Genomic DNA, 13,850 nt, shown 5'->3' on the forward strand with positions numbered 1-13,850 from the left:
CCCAGGAAACCTGGGCGAAACCCGGTAATCTTTTCATCTGGGATAAAACTGGGAAAAACCCTAGAATTTTTTAAAATTCTAGGAATTTTTCGTAGTTTTAGTTTCAAATTAAATTTTTGTAGTTTCAAATCGTAAGAACTGATACTCCAATAAAGAATTTTACTTTAGCCCACTACTTCAGAACAGTTTTGATGAACATGGTGTCATAATTGTTCACATTTTCTAACAGGCCATTGGAAAATTTTATGAATAGTGGTTTGAAAGACATTACTTTCAAAGTAAATTTCCTTTTACACAAGATGAATTGTGTTACCCTTCTGAATGTGTGATGAATTTCTTAAATACAGAGCATTTGACTCTCATTCAAAGCGTAACACTTTGAAGACCAGCCACTTAGAAAAATTTAGGGCCCAGAAGGCCAGACATTTAGATCATCATTTAAAATTTTATTGGCATATTTGCGTTTGATGTACCTTAAAGGGTAACACAACCAAAAAAGACCAATATTGTATGTGAAAGCTTTTCTTTTCTTGTAACCATACTATATGTGCATTAATTCAAACTATGAATTTTTCCTGCTTGCGTGTTTGCACTACTTAACAGCGATGTTAGTATTGGCTGACTGCATCACTTGTCCAATGCTCTGAGTATCTGCTGTTATTTGCTGGTGAGGTAACATGACGTGAGCTATGATTGGCTGACAAATGCATATCGCAAACTCGATTTCACTGCTTCGGAAACTAACATGCTGTGTTTGGTGGAATTTGTATTTATACTTTTGTAACATGAAAATATACAGCATTAATGTTGCTGGCTATCAAAGATCTTTCCAAAATGCATTTTTTTTTTTTTTTTTTTGCTGGGTTTTGATTCCTAAAGTGCCAAGAAGTTCTACGCTGATGTATAAAACATTTACCATTCAAAGGACTGGTAAGTTTTATAGTTCTGAGGTCAAGTACACTGTCACTTAACACAGAGAAAGTGTATTTTCAGCCAGAAAAATGTGTATTTTCACCAAAAAAAGTGTATTTTTAACTGGGAAATATGGAATTTTTTTCCCTGTCTGCATATATCCCCTGAATTGAACAAGTCCCTGTCCCTTACGGTTACTTGTTACTGTACTGAACAGTTCTTTGAATGCTGTGCCATAATTCTGGCGTAGAAAACATGCCAGCTAGTGCTACTGATAATTTACATGCCTCCATTAGTTTCCCCTTAACTGAAAACTTGTTGATGAAAGTTTCTCGGGTCTCCAGCTGGGTGATAGCGTTGATATCTCGCAACGTTTTGGGAAGTGTCATACTAACCATCTTGTGTGTCGAGATTCGTGGACAGCGGGCTATTTATATGTGTGGTCGCCCCCCTCCACTGGACCTGATGGCTGCAGTGGACCAGCGGCATGCACACGGTGGTGCGGATGGCAGTCGCCTCCAGCGACTGTGTTCGGTTCTCGGTGTAAGCCTTCTGTCTGCGTCCGCGGCGGAGGACGTTGACGGGCGTGCTCCCGACGGATTGCCGCTATCGCAGGGTTCCATGCTGCACTGAGTTGGTATCCCTCATCTCTGTTGACCAGATTGTCGCGAATCCTTATTTCTGTGGATTCTTTGATAACACTTTCCCAGAAGTCAGATGCTCGGCGCAGTACCTTCGTGTTTTCGAAGTTGAAGGTGTGTTCTTCATTTACGCTGTGTTCTGTTATGGCTGATTTTTCTGTGTGACCTGGTCGCACACATCTGATACGTTCTTCGCAGCATTTAGATATGCAGCACTGTGTTTGCCCAATGTATTGTTTTTCACATTTGCATGGTATGCTGTACACTCCTGGTGTGTTAAGGTTCAGCGCATCTTTGGCAGAACCTAGGAGCTCCCTCGTCTTCGGTGGTGGTCGGAGAATGGTTTTGATATTGCATTTGCCCAGAAGTCGTGCAATTTTGGCCGAGAGCGGACCCACGTACGGAAGGAATGCCAGTCGTTTGTCTTCTTCTTCTTCTTCTTCATCATCATCTTCTTCTGGGGTTCTCACTGCTTCCTTCTTCCTTTTAAGCGCCCTGTTGATCTGCGTTTCACTGTAGCCATTTTGGTGAAAGACTTCCCTCAGGTGTTTCAGCTCAGATGGTAGGCTCTCTTTGTCACAGACGGTGTGCGCCCTATGTACCAGGGTGGTCAGTAGTGTTTGTCTTTGTGCTGGATGGCGGCAGCTTGTTGCATGAAGGTATAGGTCTGTGTGTGTCTTCTTCCTATGTACTGCATGGCCTAGTGAACCATCTGCCTCCCTCTTAATTAAAATATCATGGAAGGGGAGGCATCCATTTTCGTCCATTTCCATTGTAAATGCTGTTCAGGTGTTCAAGAAACTCATCTAGTGCCTGTTTGCCGTGTCCCCACACAACCAAAGTGTCGTCGACATAGCAGAAGAAGTGCTTCGGTTTCTGTCTGGCAGTTTGAAGGGCCACCTCCTCAAAATGTTCCATATACAGGTTTGCAATCGCAGGAGCCAATGGGTGCCCATGGCCACACCGTCGATCTGCTTGAAGAATTCATCATTGCACTGAAAGTAGGTGGTTGTTAGTGCGTGTTCGAAGAGGCTGACTGTTTGTGGTTCAAAGTGCTGGGCTAAAAGTGCCAAGGAGTAGTTGAAGGGGCACTTTCGTGAAGAGCGACGTCACATCGAAGCTCACAAATAGGTCCCCCCTGTGTAGTCGCAAGTCCCTGAGTATTTTTATGAATTCGGCTGAGTTTCTCACATGGTGGCTGCAGTGTCCCACAAGGGCTCTGAGCAGTGTCGCTAGGTATTTAGCAAGTTTGTAACTGTGAGAATTGATGGAGTCCACAGTTGGTCTCAGAGGTATCCCTTCCTTATGGATCTTGGGGAGTCCATAGAGGTGTGGTATCGCTGGCGCTCTGGGGCACAGCCGGTTCTTCATTAGCTCAGGTAGGTCAGATTTCTTCAGCAGAGCTATCGTCTTTCTACTCATCGTCGGGGTTGGATCCCTCTTCAGCCTCTTGTAGGCCTCGTCTTGTAGCAGAAGGTTTATTTTCTGCCGGTACTCGGCAGTACTTAATAGCACTGTAGGGTTCCCTTTGTCCGCTGGTAGGATTGTTATATCAGGGTCATCTCTTAGGCACAGGAGAGCTGCTCATTCTTCTGCAGGTATGTTATTTTTAGGTAATCGAGATCTGTTGATTATTCTGCAAGTTTCCCGTCTGACTTCCTCTGCTTCTTCCTTTGGAAGCCCTCGTATTGCTTCTTCCATGCCGCTGATAATGTCTTGTTTTGGGGTCGTTCTGGGGACGGGGGGCAAAATTCAGTCCTTTTATTGAGGACTGCTATTGTGGCAGTGTCCAGTTCTTTTCCAGTCAAATTGACCGCGGCTCTGGTGACATTCATCTCCTTTTTTGTCGTCTGAGTCCCGGCTAGTCTGCCGAGTTTGCCGATTTGTTTAGATGTAGAGCCCCGTTTTTGTTTCTCACTGTTGGAGTACGTGCTGCAGTCAGCCCATTCCACACAGAGAGTGTGCGCATTCCTATCAAGTCCTTTCCGAGTGAAATGAATGCGCTCCCTTACTAAGGCCATGCCTGCTCGTCGTAATGTCCGGTCGGTCTTCTTAGATTTTACTGGATGTCGAATCACCGCAAACCTTGGCAAGATGTTCCCATCTTGACAGCGTTGTAGGAAAGCCAGTGTGCTGACAAGTTTCGCTTTCCTGGTGCGTTCTTTCTGCAGCCGTTTTAAGCTGCAGACTATTACCTCCCCATAGAGGTGTCATATATGTGACTGTAGGCTTTCCCGGAGTAACTATTGATGAAGGTTTCTCGGGTCTCCAGCCGGGTAATAGCGTTGATATCTCACGACGTTTCTGGAAGTGTCATGCTACCCATGTTCTGGTGAAGTGTCAAGATTCGTGGAGAGCGGGCTATTTATATGCACGGTCGCCCCCCTCCACTGGACCTCTGGTGGCTGTGGTGGACCAGCGGTGTGCATGCTGTGGTGGGGATGGCGGTTGCCCCCAGCAGCCGTGTTCGGTTCTCGGTGTAAACCTTCTTTTTGCGTCCACGGCGGAGGACGTTGACAGGCGCGCTCCCGACGGATTGCCGAAGACAGAAGATTTACACCGAGAACTGAACAATGTTTTATCTGACTGTGACATAAAATGTTTGTAATAAAATATGCTGACTAATTACATCAAATTATAGAAAAGAAGTATTATATCAATAGCCACAAACAACAACGTAATTATACTGTTGAGAGAAAAATTATAGGATGAGTCTTGGGGAGATTTTTACAAGTCATATATTAAGTCATTCTTAAACATATTCCTACAGCTCTTTGCTTATTGTTTCCCCCTAGAGCAAGCATGGGTAAAACTGAGCAGAATCAAGGATATGAAATTATTTGATCATCTGACACAAGTGCATAAAACTTCTAAACGAGATTATTGATTTCGCTCATCACTGTCTGTCTTCAGACAAGAAACTAGAAGGTAGCTCATAAGCACATTGAGAGAACCAAATTTTCAGATAATGATGTAATATTGACAATATAGTTTCGTCAATGGGTTTATGGATGAACTACTGCATCCTCTTATGATTTGAATATACCCAGTGTCAGTTAGGAGTAGTAATTTCCTTTTTCAATTTTATTTGTTTGAGCTCAACCATAAACCATTTAAATAAGAATTTTAATAATAATAGATGTCTCCATCACCACTGAAATATGATTTTAGTGTATATTTCCTCAAAGACTTAAATATATTGCACTTACAGTTACGAGTGAAATGGGGATAAGCAAATCACCTCTAATTACAGTCTCATTTCACTCCTTTCAATCTTTCAAAAGTTTTTGAGAGAGTGACTTGTAATAGAACATTGGCTCATTTTTCTGAGCAAAATTTACTACTTGCCTCACACTTTGGCTACCATAAAAAAGTTATGACATTCCTCTTGAACTGGAAGAAACTTATCTTCATAACAGAAAGCATAAATTCATGATGACAGATCATATCACACGTATGAAACTGTAAGTTTGAATGGGGGAACATAGCATGTGAGGCCCAATAAATATTGGTGCTTGGTCTGTTCTTTTTCTTAACCTACATAAATAATCATCCAATGCCTTTGGTACAGCTCAAAAACTGTAATGTTTACTGCTGATACAAGCAAGGTCCAAAGAGCCTTACCACATATTGCTCAGATGAGAAGGTGTATGGGTCTAAAACTGGTTCAAAGCAAAGAGCTTGAGTCTTAACCACACAAAGACTGATATTCTACAGTTTCAAACAAGTACAAAAGGTCTAGAACCAGAAGTACACATTAATGACCATACACTAAATGAAACACTGTGTAAGATTCTTTGAAGTCCATGTGGATAGTAAGTTGAAATGAAGTCAGCACATAGTTTAACTAATCAAGAAGTTCAATTCTGTATGTTTTGCTTTTAAGAGTCTTGCTCATTGTGTTGACTAAAGACAAGGTATTGGCTACTCTTACGTGTTTCACTCCCCGATGTTTTACATTGTTTTCTCCTGGTACAGTGTAACTAAAGTAAATAAAGTATTTCTTCAGTAGAAGCAAGCAATAGGAATGTTGCACAAAGTAGATAACCACGTAACATGAAGGAAGTGGAATCCTTACACTCACTTCCAGTAATACACTCCATAATTTTTGTTGCTGATAATAAATGAAAATCATTTAAGCTGAACTGTTATTTCCACAATCATAATATAAGACAGAAAAGTTATGTTCCTGTAGATGTACTTAGGTGCAAATATATTCAGAAAGCACCCATCTATCATAAAGTAAGACCTGGAATCCTTACACTCACTTCTCAGTATATCCATTCCATAATTTTTGTTGCTGATAATAAAAAAAACCATTTCAGCTGAATTGTGATTTCCACAATCACAATACAAAACACAAAAATAGTGTTCCTGTAGAAGTACTTTGGTGCAAATATATTCAGAAAGCACCAATATACAAGAGCAAGACTTTTGGAATCCCAGCAAGTTTAAAAGCAACTTAAAGCTTTCCACAAATTATCTGATTATTTAGCTTCAACAATTGAAAATTTCTGTTAACTACCGACAAGTTGCAATGTTCAGTTTCAAAGCTACTTGAGAAGTAGTAGTGTATTGTGAACAGGTCTGTATTGCTACAAATGTAGATAATAATTTTATTTGAAAAACAGCATCACAATGAAGTAAATATTAAGCTTCTGATGTAAGATAAACAGCAGCTGTTTGATATTACTGAGGAAGCAGTATCTTTTTCTAAGTAGTATCTTCCCTTCTGATTTTTTAATTGTATTTAGCTGGCATAAGCACAAATAGTATTAAGTACTATATTGTTAGTTTATTGTTCATACAGTGTATCTGTGTTTTGCTTGACTTTTGTTAATGTAGACTTTTGCTCTTTCCACATCCTGTAGGTTCTCCTTATTGATAGAATCCACACAACATGATGAATGAATGACTAAATGCCCACCTCTTGAAAATCATCCCCACTTGTTAAAAAAATATTTGTCTTCTAACTTAATCAAATGCATGGAAAAAATGGTTATTTCCATTCATATTTATTCATTATTGTAAATACAGCAGCTCAGCAATATAAATGAAAATTTATAATCAGGGTATTTTCCATTATGTCTCATTTGGTGACATCTTGATTTGGGTTTTCTTTATTTCATCCACATCACATCATGTAAATGATAGTATAGGTTTTGTGCATAAGTCTACAGTACATGATTTTCACCAAGCATTAGATAAGTTTTATTTTGATTAAGAATTTCTGTGCATTCACATTTTTTTACCAAACCCTCATTTGTCTGCAAGTAAGTACACTTTCATGTGATCTTATTCTTCCATTTAAAGCAGAACACATCATTCAAATGTTCAAGATCTGTTAATTAGTGAGAAGGTTGAAAATCTCAAAACCGATCCAGACTGCGCTGTGGGGATGGGATTTTTTCTAAATCACGTCTGAGTCATACATGGGGCTCAATGCTCTTCAGACATGCACCATATTCAAATTTGTATATCCTTTCAAATTTATATCATGACAGTAAATTCATTTGGTGAACATTATTGTTATGCATTTTTGTGTATTTAAAATTATTTCAATGACATCCATCCTGAACTTGGCTTCATAAACCTGGGGGTGGGGGGTGGAGTGGATGGGACATCTTGTTCATGGTCTATACAATGTTTGCAATGATTATAGAGCACTGGCAACAAACTATTGTGAGTATTATTCTACATTGTTCTAATTTTACAGGTCAGGTGTCAGCCACTTTTAAAGAAGAGCACTTCAAGTAGCTCATGTGCCAGTCTGAGTAGTAATATGAGTGCCACCAGCCTGTCTAGTGCTATTAGTGAAGAACTACAGCGGCGATTACAGGTATTATTACTAGAGTGTATATGCAATTCATGTTTTTAAAAAAATTACTAATAATCTAGGAATTTCATAAAGAAATGTTGCCTAAACTAAGAGCAATGTCAAGGTAAATCATACTAGTTCAGTCTCATAATGGAATAGACAGAGATCAGGAGAGAGGTGGAGGAGTGTGCCTTTCACTCAAATTATAAAAGAATTTCTGTGATTGGTAGTATATTCTTGATGATTTTGAAGGGTATTCATTACTTGAGAGAGTTAAATAAAAATTGTTTGTACACACATTGTTATGAAAATAGCAGATTATATAGCATAACACACTATTTGAGTGCTAGCATTACTCTACGAGGATAAGACTTTCCGCATATTTACAGACAATGAATGCTTTGTTAAGCCCATCAATGTAAGTGGGAAAAGAAGAGTTAACAAAATATGGTCATGGTGTTATGTATTTTTAGATTTACTGAAGCTTTCAGGAAACAGTGGATTAGATAGGTGTGGGTGCTAAGTGTCATTATGTGCTTCACACTAAAATATCAAAAAGGTGAACCTTATATGAGCTGACATTGCTCTCTTCACAAGTTTCAGACTGTAATAATTACAAAACACGTTTTTAGCAGTAAATTTAGAAATTCACCAAATAGTGGAGACACAGAGACAGCAAAAGACACTAAACAATATTGAAAACTTTGCTAGTTCGAGGATGAATTGTTTTTTGAGATTGCTTTATGGCTGGTTACATTTTACCAGCTGAATGCACTGTGCATTCAGAAGGATTTGTCTGGAAGTTAGCAAAGTTTCCAGTCTTGTTGAATGAAGACCTTTTGTCACTGTTTGACCAGAACATGATGGTGTGGAGCCAGTTATGAAGAAAATAATTTTCAGTCTGATTTATGCACCTTTCCACAACTCAACTCTTTTACTATTTGATGAGTTGTTACCTTTACTCCTAATGTATCACATGACAGGGAGGGCACTTGTCTTCTTTTGTTGACCATTCTGTTTTTGATTCAACAAATTGAAACCAACGCCATTTTAATCCTGCAGCCACTATGAATCAAGGTAGAAAGGAATTAATGACATTAGTTGCCAGTGCATATTGATCTAAATCACTGGGGAAAGACAGATACTGTGTATATAATTAAGGCAAGGATGACCAATGATCACTTCATTGTGGATACACACCACAATTGGATTCTTACAGGAATTGGCAAAATTCTGCATGTAATGAGAATAATAGGCAAGGGGCATGCTAAGGTAGTCTGTGCAGTTGTGATGATCACTGTGTCCAGAGGGCACAGTGGTCAGTGCATCCACCTAGTAAGCAAGAAACAGCAGTTCAAAGCCCGGTCTGCCACAAATTTTCAGCTTTCTTCATTGGTTTAAATCAATACCCAATGGCAGCTAATGCCATTTATTCCATTGTTTAGACTGAATATTGCATTTTCATTTTGTTCACTGCAGCTGCCAAAAGTGTATTCTTGGAATCTGATTGTAAGTTATTCCAACTTCTTACTTGAGAGTTGCAATGGCATGAAAATTTGTGGTCCCTCAATTCTGTAGTACCCTACCCATTACCAGAAAAATCAAGCAATTCTTGCACAGCTGTAACTCTAGCATGGCAAAGCGAGTATTCAGCATTGTAACTGTTGATGCAACTTCAGTGCATAAATTTGATCAAGAAACTGAGCAGTAGTATGCACCTGAATTGTCCTTGATTGTGTTTATACAGTAAAGGCAGAGAGACCAATGTGAGTATCCAATATCATGGCATGCATTTTCTTTGTTATGATGAGACACACTGATAATCACATATCTTATAACTATGAGAAGGGAAGTTGCTGCTCACCATAAAACAGAGATGCTGAGTCGCAGATAGGCTCAACAAAAAGACTCACACAATTATACCTTTTGGCCATTAAGGCCTTCGTCAACAATAGACACACACACACACACACACGTGTGTGTGTGTGTGTGTGTGTGTGTGTGTGTGTGTGTGTGTGTGTGTCTATTGCTGATGAAGCCAAAAGCTATGATTGTGAGAGTCTTTTTGTTGTGCCTATCTGCAACTCAGCATCTCTGCAATATGGTGAGTAGCAACTTTCCTTCTCATAACATATACACCTACAGTTAAGAACAAAGACATTTAACATTGCTTGAATTTACCAGTTACTGTTAGAAACTGTGTTAATACAGGTAAGAGCATCATTTTCACTAAAAATGTTTATATGCTGTAGATATAGTTACCAAAAAGAAACAATTTTAGTGTATTACTGGTAGAAATTTTGGACACAGTTGTTTTGTGGGAGAAATTTATCATGACATTGTTATAGTGCCACCAGAGCAGTGGTGCCACCAGAGCAGTGGATCTGTGGGTTCACCAACTGGCTCACACTAGAATGTAATTTGTGACAGAGGCATCACAACTTCAGGACTTAAGTAAAACATAGTAAATACCCTCTGCAGTCATTCATAATGTATGATAACATCTGACAAAGACAAGACACCTTTAACACTGATAGACAGCATTTTTGTCATGTCTTATCGCAGTTATGGGACCTGTGATTGAAAATTAAATCAGTTTTTATCCATCAGACCAAAGTTCTTTGACATGCTTTGCTCTGTGTATCATAATTCTTGAAAACATCAGACTTTGGGTATTCTTCTGTGGTTTGGTTTAGTTGTACTGCCGATGTCTTCTCTAAAATTGGTTGAATTACTTACAAGGAATTCTCATGTGTGACCCTTGGTTCAGAAAGAAACTTCCCGGAAATGACAGAGGTTTAGCAACATTGCCGAATAGTCATGCTGCAGTGTGTCAGATTGTGTTGCGTTACATTAGTTGCCACTTGTGACTCTGTATTTAGAGTTATAACAACAATTGTAGTAAGTGACTGTTTGTTATTCTAAGTTCGTGAACAAACTTGGTTTTTATTAATTCAAAAGAAATGCTATGTACCTCTGTAAGCAGAATAAATTATATTTGTTACATCTGAGGAGAGTTAGTTTTGAAATAGAAACTTAATTTTGTAGCAAATAAGAGCTACAAAATTAATTTTTGATGTAAGGTTGGTGGCCAAGAAAAGAAATGAGACTTCCACATACACTCTTTGATGAGTGTTAAATTTCTGGCAGACTGGTTAAGAAGATCACATCACATGATCGTTGCTATTTCAGTGATTTGGAGAGAACCAATAAATCTCACTACAGACAGTTCTTTCTGTCTGACAGAAATATTTGGAATCATCAACAAAAACAACACAAAACAGTTGTGCAATAACCAAATTCCCCATCTTCTGTAAGACTTCTGTGTGCACTGTAGTGAAGAATTACTGGTACCAGCACCTCCTGACAATGTGACAGTGAGTGAAGATGAATACAGTGATGAACATGCAAAAGACAGAGGACAACATGTGGACAGTGATATGAACAATGAATCATCTGCTAAATATTTCATGTGTCAAGTGTAAACTCTGATTCTCCATGCTGTCTCTGAGCTAAAAACGAAGTATAGATATAAATGTTCTCAACAGCTTTGGGATTGTGATTATTAGGTGGAATTAACTGTTAAGTTAAATGTTTAAATAAATTTTGTTTACACATGAGATTTGAAGATCCTGACTTTCTGAATGAGGCATCGGAATGATTGCGTCACAACTCAGAAAAATAGAGTTCGCACCTGAGCAGTAAAATGCATCATACATAAATTTTTGTGTCAAGGATGCTGTGCAGAATAAAGTGACCACTGCATCATGTAATCAATGCATATCATGACAGGTGTTGGCTTACCAGCATCAAACATGATCCTTAGTTCAATTGCGGTGAAACCACTGGATAATTCAGTACTGTGGTTCACCCAACATGAGAGCCAATTTGTCTTGGCCCACATCAACTTGAACAAAACTAAATACAGTTATGTGGTGGCTGCAAATAATGAGCAAATGGCTGTGGAAGTACAAGACATCCTAGCTTCACTTCAAAGTACTGAAAAACACACCTCTATCAAACATTCACTTGTAACACACTTGGCCTAGTTGAAGCTAAGCAATTTGAAAAATTACCCCACACTGCAGAAAACAGTGACTGCATGCTATCTCAACTACTTCATCATCTTTGCATGTTCACAGGCAATGTGTTTGACAGTGATATTCTGTGGAATATTTGGTTGTTGCACTCACCTGCTAATGCAAAGAAAATACTCACAGTTTGTGCTGGTGATCTCGATACTCTCACTCAAACTGCTGGCTGAAAATTCAAGATGTATCCATCAATAGTATGACAACTGCCTCCAACAAGACAGAAACTTCTCTGAAAGCATAAGTAACTTAAATGTTGTAAGTAATCTGTGGCTCGACAGATGCAGCACCCTACATGTGTGTCACAATGGCAACATTCTTCCAGCAGAAACAAGTGTTTGTACTCACCAGGGAGAATATTTGTTGGTATCACAAAAAAATTGGAGCTGAAACTCGGCTGTGGTGAGCACCCTGTGACAAGGGAAAAGTCACTGAAACCAGTAGCAATGGTTACTGATTTCAAACCAGACAGCTGCAATTTCTCATTAATACCAGTTCTGATCTCTCAGTTTACTCTTATTCTCATCTTCTGTGATGGAATATTGATGGCAGTCACCTGTGTACTCAAATGGATCTTCCGTCAAGACTTATGGCTACATCAGCTTACACCTAAATTTCAATATTTCACAAGAATTTGTATGGAGATCATTTGCCAATATGCTGTACCCAGCTATTGGATAGGTCCTCTTATCTTTTTACATTCTTCTCCCAAATCTTTGCAATCGATGCCTGCTGGATTATATAATATGTGCCTCTATGCAATGCCAACTGTGTTGCTGGCATCAAAGTGGTTCACCATACAACAGCATGCTTTGCCATTTCCCTGAAGTCACCTGTCAATTGCCTAGCCAGCACTGGTAAGACACTCAGTGGTGCATTACATTGTCATTATGCCAGGACCACCAGTTCATGCATGGCCTCATTGTCTGTATCCAAAGAAACTAAAGACTGCAAAGCAAGACTTCTCTTTATGTTAGCACAAGGGATCTATCTCCTTCAAATAGTAGTTGGGCCTCTCCATTCCGTATAATTCCTAAGAAGAACAATAGATGGCACCCTTGTAGTGTCTATCATCAGCTGAACTTCAGAACAACACCTGATTGTTTTCCCATGCCTCAGATGGCACCTTCTCTCCTACCCTCCGTCTAAACTGCAACACTTGACTGTCCGCCACTCCCACCATACTATCCCTCCCCCTCTCCGCTCCAGCCTCCTCCTTACCCCCACCCAGTCGCCAGTCCCACCATGCACTGGTGGTGCTGTTTCCAGTGTGGTCTCAGCTCTCTGAGACTGCAGACGTGTGTGCAAGTTTCGTTTGTGTGTGTGTGTGTGTGTGTGTGTGTGTGTGTGTGTGTGTGTGTCTACTGCTGACAAAGGCCTTAATGGCTGATAGCTTTAATTGTGTGAATCTTTTTATTGTGCCTATCACGACTCAGCATCTCCGCTATATGATGAGCAGCAACTTTCCTTCTCTGGTATTGTTGCAATCCATCCTGGATTTTCCATAGAATGAACCACTTGTTCATTTTAGAATAAAAAAATGCACATTTTGAACATTATTAAACCTGTCTATACTCACTCTTTCTTTAAACTGATGTTAACATATTGCTACCAGTAAGAGATCCTAAATGCTATTTTGAGAATAAAATTTTCATACTGCAGACAACGGCATGGAATACTTATCATATAGATAAATATGCCACTGGATATGCTATAGTTGTGTCAGCAGCTGCAAGTGCAATGCAGCACAGCATACCTCCACCAAAAAAAATTATTTAGTCTCCATAGGAAATAAACGTAACTGATTTTAAAAATAATTTTGCTATATTAGCCACATGTTTTACACAGTTACCTATGAAGGTCATGAGACATGAAATGTCATTAGTTACATTTCTCAATGAAAACTATATGTTTGGGTTACGTTAGTGATATGAGACTAGAAGTGCTGAAATTATCTATTTTTAACTGAGCCTTTTCCTCATGAAGTGAACATCTCAAATTTTTTGACTGAACAGTTCCCTCAAAATATTGGTTACTCTGTGAAAGTCATGATCACATGCATCCTGCAGTGGCACAGCTGTATAGCAGGATGGTAGAAACTTAATGCTTTCAGTTGTCAGAATAAGATAGTGTAGGTAATTTATACCTTCAAGTATTGTATCTCTGGCTTCTAGTAGTGAAAATGAAATAAGTCAATAAATTCATTTCTAACCCACAGTAAATATTCATAGTTATTTAAATAATCTCATGCTACATGCTCATGAATGAATGTTGAAAATATTGATACTGCATCCTTCATGAGAAAATACTCTGCAATAAGTCCCCACTGATCTGTAGTTGAAATAGATCAATTTTCTGACATGGCGCTACCAGAATTGACAGTAACTT

General features: G+C 39.1%; 1 protein-coding gene across 1 annotated transcript in view; it reads left to right on the plus strand.

The window, feature by feature from the left end:
• The window catches only part of LOC126474187 (serine-rich adhesin for platelets-like), a 382,843-nt gene that overhangs the window by 323,248 nt on the left and 45,745 nt on the right, over window positions 1-13,850 (plus strand). The window contains exon 10 of the mRNA XM_050101650.1: window positions 7,270-7,392. Coding sequence (XP_049957607.1) covers window positions 7,270-7,392 — 123 coding nt within the window. The remainder of the gene's footprint in view (window positions 1-7,269; window positions 7,393-13,850) is intronic.

The sequence above is a fragment of the Schistocerca serialis genome, chromosome 4, assembly GCF_023864345.2.
Source record: "Schistocerca serialis cubense isolate TAMUIC-IGC-003099 chromosome 4, iqSchSeri2.2, whole genome shotgun sequence".
Lineage (NCBI taxonomy): Eukaryota > Metazoa > Arthropoda > Insecta > Orthoptera > Acrididae > Schistocerca > Schistocerca serialis.